The sequence below is a fragment of the Onychostruthus taczanowskii genome, unplaced genomic scaffold (assembly GCF_017590055.1).
Source record: "Onychostruthus taczanowskii isolate IOZ18803 unplaced genomic scaffold, ASM1759005v1 scaffold9, whole genome shotgun sequence".
NCBI lineage: Eukaryota > Metazoa > Chordata > Aves > Passeriformes > Passeridae > Onychostruthus > Onychostruthus taczanowskii.
The window spans coordinates 16,822,134-16,828,022 of record NW_024506993.1 but is presented as its reverse complement, the minus strand read 5'-3'; the positions used below and the strand labels follow the sequence as shown (position 1 = coordinate 16,828,022).

At 64.2% G+C, this 5,889-nt stretch overlaps 1 protein-coding gene across 1 annotated transcript; it reads right to left on the bottom strand.

Annotated features, from left to right (window-relative positions):
- Nucleotides 1-1,028: 1,028 nt before the first annotated feature.
- On the bottom strand, nt 1,029-4,248 carry CAMKV (CaM kinase like vesicle associated). Its single transcript, XM_041425871.1, has 10 exons — nt 4,154-4,248; nt 2,833-2,964; nt 2,680-2,754; nt 2,468-2,606; nt 2,267-2,387; nt 1,964-2,039; nt 1,747-1,883; nt 1,589-1,667; nt 1,429-1,516; nt 1,029-1,304 (listed from the first exon to the last, which is right to left on the bottom strand). The coding sequence occupies exons 1-10, from the start codon at nt 4,246-4,248 to the stop codon at nt 1,029-1,031; spliced, it is 1,218 nt and encodes a 405-aa protein (XP_041281805.1).
- Between the last annotated feature and the right edge of the window lie 1,641 nt (nt 4,249-5,889).

Genomic DNA, 5,889 nt, shown 5'->3' with positions numbered 1-5,889 from the left:
GGCGGGGCCGGGCGGTCGGCGCGGGTGGCCGGGGGGGCTCCAGAGGGTCGCGGCCCCGGGGCCGGAGCGGCCGCACGGCCCTGCGCGGTTCAAACGCGACCGCGAACGCGCCGCTTCCGGCCCGCCCCGGAAGTGACCTCAGGGGATCCCGCGCCGGGGCCAAGGGTGGGGCCTGATGTGATGGGCGTGGTCTCTGCGGGCGGGGCCGAGGGCGCGGCCTGAGGGAGGGGGCGGGGCTCGCCCCCGGGCCCGTGCCCCGCGGTGGCGCCCGGGATCCTTCCGGAGATCCTTCCCGGGATCCTTCCCGGGATCCTTCCCGGCGGCGGGCGCTCGCGGGTCCCGCTGCCCTCGCTGCCCGGGCAGCGGTGCCGCTTCCAGCCCTCCGCGTCTCGCTCAGCGCCGTGCTGCCGGCACGCGCGGCAGAGCCCGGGCCCCACAGAGAGACTGGGCAGGCGGCGCTGGTGCTGTCTCAGTTTGTCCTCAGCGGGGTCTTTATTCGCCAGAGATACAGCGGCGGGGCGCGGGGCGGCGGCGGCGGCCGCGGGCAGAGCCGGCCCTGCAGGCATGCAGCTGCGAGGGGGGAAGCGGGGACCGGGGAGGGGGCACGGGGGGCAGTGGGGGTCCTCCAGGCACAACGCGTGGGGGCCGGGCGGCTGCCCCCGGGCGGGGGTCCCCGTGTCCCCCCCCCGGGGATCCCGGGACGGAGAGGGGGTCTCCGGGACGGTCCCCGCTCCGTCCCGGGCGGCCCCGCCTGCGGTCCCGCACATGCACGCGTGTCCCGGAGGCCCCGCGCTGCCCCCCCAGCGCTGCGGGGCGTGCGGCCGAGGGGGCTGCCCCGCGTCTCTGGGCATCCCCGGGGGAGGGGACGGCGGCGGGGGACAGACTGAGAGAGCTGGGAGGACACGGGGGAACGGGCGCCATGCAGGGCTCTGCCCCGCGGCCGGCTCTCCGGCGGGGCACGTAGAAAAGGGGGCGCAGGCGGGGGTGGGGGCCATGCCGGGGCTATGTACAGGGGGCGCGGGGGCCGCTCAGCCGCTCTGCTCGCTGGGGGGCTCGGCGGCGGCCCCGACCTCGTTACATGTGGTGGCGGGCGGTGTGCCGGGGGCCGGGGGCTGCGCGGCGGCGGGCGGCGTGCCGGGGGCTGCGGTCGCTGCCGGAGCCGTGGTCGCTGCCGGGGCTGGAGTTGCAGCGGGGGCCGGAGCCGCTGCCGGGGCCGGGGTCGCTGCCGGGGCCGGGGCTGCCGCCGTCTCCGTCTGCTCTGGCGCCCGCAGGCGTTTCATGAGCGTGGTCACTCGCACGGCTTTCTGCAGGGGAGAGACGAGGGGTGTGGGTCTGGCGGAGGGGCAGCGACTGGCAGCCCCCCAGGTTCTTAGTCCCATGGTGGGGGACCGGCCTTGGCTGAGAGGGGACAATGGAGGCACGGCACACCTTCCACTTGGCCCGGGCGAAGTTCTTCTCGATCTGGGCACAGACACCATCCTTGATGTTCTTGTCAGAGGCAGCATTCCCAGAGATCCTGGAGAGGCAGTGAGGGGTGAGCAGCCCCCACCAGCCCCCTGGCTCCCCATCTGACCCTGCCGCTGCTCACCACTCATGGGAGATGGCCTCCTCTGCTGTGATCCTCTGGTCCTGCTCCACCTCCATCAGGCGTGTCACCAGCTCCTTAGCTGGGGGCACAGGGGGAGAAGTCAGTGCTAGTAGGGGACAACATGGGCACCCCACGTACCCCCCCAGTGTGGGGCTCACCCGCTTGCGAGATGTCATCCCAGTACGGCGGGTCGAACTCATAGTCCCCAGCCAGGATTTTGCGGAAGAGGTTCTTGTCGTGGTTCTCATAGTCATCCTCGTCTGCCTCCTCGTAGAAAGGGGGGTTTCCCGAGAGGCTGGGGAATGTGGTGGGGGGGCTCAGTCCCGCCCCAGCCCCAAGCCCTTGTAGCTACCATGTCCCTCACCCCACACTCACAGGATGTACATGATGACGCCGATGGCCCAGCAGTCCACCGGCCGCCCGTACCGCTGCCGCCCCACCACCTCCGGAGCTGCCAGAGACAGAAGAGCAACCATCCCCCGGGGTCCCCAGCCACCCGGCCTCTTAGCCCTGGGGTGATGGGAGGCACCCACTGGAAGCACCCAGGATCAGCGCCCAGGATGATGGGGAATGGGAGGTGCAGCAGCGGGTGGTAGGGAATGGATGGTAAGGAGCAGCAGGGACCTGCTGGGACCCAGCACCGCCCACTGCATGCCCACCCGGCTGGCTCTCACCCACCCAGGTACTCAGGGGTGCCACAGGGCTCCTTAATGAGCCCGTTCTCCAGCTTGGCCAGGTGGAAGTCACTGATGACGATCTTGGAGTTCTTCAGGCGATTATAGTACACCAGGTTCTCCAGCTGCCGGTGCAGGGACTGTGAGTACCAGGACGGGGGGGCATGGCAGCACCCATGGCTGCTTCCACCCCCCTGCCACCCACCTTGAGGTTTCTGTGGACAATCTTGAGTGAGTGCAGGTAGGCAACAGCCTCCAGCACCTGCCGGATGACATTGCTGGTGTCCTTCTCTGAGTAGTAGCCCTGGTCCAGGATCCAGTCGAAGACCTCCCGGCCAGTGGCCCTGCAGACAGCAGCTCTGAGACCCAACCCTGGTGGGGCCACCCCCTCCCCACTTCCAGATGTCCCAAACTTACAGCTCCAGGAAGATGAAATATTCCTTGCGGGTGATGTAGACATCCACCAGCTGGAGGATGTTGGGGTGCTTCACCCTACAGAGAGACAGGGGCATGGGTGGGAGTTCCCAGTTTGCCTGGTAGCACAGGATCCCCTCCAGCCCCAGCACTCACATTTTGAGGATGATGATCTCGTTTTTGGCTGCCTTCCGCACTTTCCGCCCATCCCGCTTCAGAAACTTCTTGCAGGTGTACAACTTCCCTGTCGTCTTCTCCTTGGCCCGGAAGATTTCACAGAACTCCTCCCTGCAAGGGCATCCCCAGACATCACCCTATTCCTGGGGACCACTGAGACTGGGGTACTTGGGTGGTCCCTGGGCCCACCAGCATTCCCCCAGATCCCAGCAGTCAGGGGAGATGCCACAGAAGTAGAAGAAAGCTGTGTCTCAAAAACACTTTGGAGGGGAAGCAAAAAAACAGCAGTGAGAAGCAACTGATATGGAAGAAGCAAATTGAGAGGGAAGGGGAAGAATTTGCTGGTTAAAAAACCCCATCCTCAGGACAGGAGGGGTAAGATCCCCTGCGAAGCCACTCGTGCCAAGGTGGAACAGCAGCACACCTGACATTAACATCAGCACAGCAGCGGGGGAGAAAGAAAGGGAGATGTGCCGGTAGCTGCAGTATTTCTGTTCTATTATTAATGGTGCTGGAGCCCATCGGCCAGGCTGCAGCTGCAGGGGAGCCCCCGGGGGCACTTGGCACTGCTCCAGCAAAGCCACTGGCTTTCCAATGCCCCCAACTGCGCTGAAATCTCCACAGCTACTGCCCTGGGTGGAGGGGAACAGTGACCTGTGGGCCTTGGGACAAACTGCCCAGAGGATGGAGCAAAGATCTGAGAGCACCAAGGACCCCACTGCCACCCAGTGTGACCTCTGTCCAAGCAGGTGTTTTGGAAGTTGATGGAAAAAATTCTGGTGCCTATTTTGCGGTCAGCCCTGTCTCAAGGGGTGTGAAGGCTTCATTTTTTGGAGTGCATCCTAACAGGTTCCTCAGCACGGCAATAAAAGTTGGGGGAAGCAGCAGTCCTCCACTGCCCCCCAGGTGACATCTGCCTTTCCTTTGCTGTAGCTGAGCCCTCCTGATTCACAAAATGCTCAAGGGAGACAGGATTGTGTGGAATTGCTGCAATCCCTGCAAATCTTGAGGGGAGGAGGGAGGGATATGGGAAGCTGCCCAGCTGCAGCCAGCAGCAGTGGGAAAGCTCACTGCCCTCCCTGGAGCTAGCTGTGAATATCCCCATGCAACCCACGAGCAAGAGGGACTAATCAGGGTAAAGCCACCCCAAAATACACCCTGCAATCCTGGCCCAGCTGGGGACCAGCACCCCCAGAGCCCCCACAGGCAGTGTTGTGCCACTCCTCAGCACCCCAAGAGCCCCACACGGGTGGCTGGGGTTCCCCAGGGCATCTGTGGGGTCGTGGAGAGACCAACTCACGTTTTGATGACCTGGCCCAGGTCATATCTGTCGGTCACCTCAGACGGCTGGTTATAATCTTTCTTGTCTCCCAGCGTCACGCAGCCAAACGGCATCGCAGGGCCCGGTGCTGGCAGGGCAGGGAGAGGCAGTGAGTGCCCCGGCACTGCTGGCCCCCGGAGCCACAGCAGACCCTCCCGAGCTGTGCTAATTAACGTGGAGCCTGAGCACAGCGGCTGCTCGTGCTCTGCAGCTGCCACAAGCTGCCATGTGCCCAGCCCCGCCGACGTGCATCCATGCCCGTGGTATCCAGCCTCTCTGCCCGGGCTCAGGCTGCCAGCACAGCCACAGGCTTCCCCCTCTGGCCCCTGTTTGTGGATTATTAATGATTAATTAGCAGTCAGGGTTAGCACAGTGCCTGGAGCACCCACTGGGGAGGCAAGCGGAGGTGAACAGATCCTTTCCTGTTTCCCAGCCCAGTCTTGCTCACGGTAACATTTCAGCAGATGGGGCCTCCCCAGGCAGAGCATTGTCACACGTTGTCACATGTGCAGTGGCTTACACCAGTCTCAGCTTGCCATCCCCAACCAGCCCCGACTGTGGCACCAGGCAGGTGGCACTGCAGCTCGGAGGTGCCAGCCCTCCTGCCACTGGCAGCGGTCAGGACACCAGCCTTGGCAGACGCCAGCTTCTCCAGCCCTTTAGGAAGGATGCTTTGCCCCTTGCTTCCCTGTTGGGAACTCTTAAAAATCAGATCCTTCTTGGACGCTTCCCAGAAAAAAAAAAAAAAATTGATCACATAAAGTGATTTCTTCCCCTTTCCCACTGTGCTAGCGGGAGCAAGTTTCAGCTGACATTATTTTTTGACGGCTCAGAAGATGACAGAGCTGCCTGGGGCCCCCAGCCCTCTCGGATGGGCCTGAGTGGGACCTTGCGATGGGAAGCTGGCACGATGCTGGAGGCACCCTTGCCCAGGTAAAGCTCCCTGAACACCACGCTGTGCTGTGCGAGCCTGGCTGTGCCGCACCGGCAGCGCCCGGGCCCGGCGGCGAGGGCTGCGGGCAGGATGGCTGCGGGATGCGGGATGCGGGAGCCGGCATCGCGGGTACCCAAGCGCCGAGCCTGTTGCTATGGCAATGGGAGCTGAAGATGCAGAAAGCGGCACATCCTTTGGAGGGGGCAGGGACGGGCAGCACCCGGCAGCACCCGACCCACCTGCAGGTGCACAGCCCCATCCCTGCTGTGCAGGCCCTGGGAGGAAGGCGTGCTGCCTGCAGCACCCAGGGCATGCACTTCAGTGCTCCCTGGGGTGATCGACCCAAACCTGGGTGGGACGTGAGTGCTGTGAGCCAGGGAATGGGGGGATGCTCCTTCCTGCCTCCATCCTTTGGGGCTGACCTGCCTCCGTGCCTGCTGGAGCGATGCCCACAGGATGGAGATCCCAGCTTGCAGGCACCCAGGCACCATCCTGCCAGGAAAGCCTGCACTGAGTAAGCGTACCTGCCCCAGTCCTGCTCAGCGTGCGCCGAGTCCCAAAAGAGAAGAAGAACACCCATGGGACACCACTGCTAGTACACCAGCTTGGGTGAGGTTATCCAGCCTACACCTGACTCATCCCAGCAGCTCTCCTGGCAAACATGCCATGCCTGTGTCCCCATGCCACACGACACCAGCTCTGCTGTGCCACTGTACCTGGCCAAGGGGAATGAGGGCTGTCCTGGCAGCTGCTGGAGGGGCCGTGGGCTCAGTGCCACAGA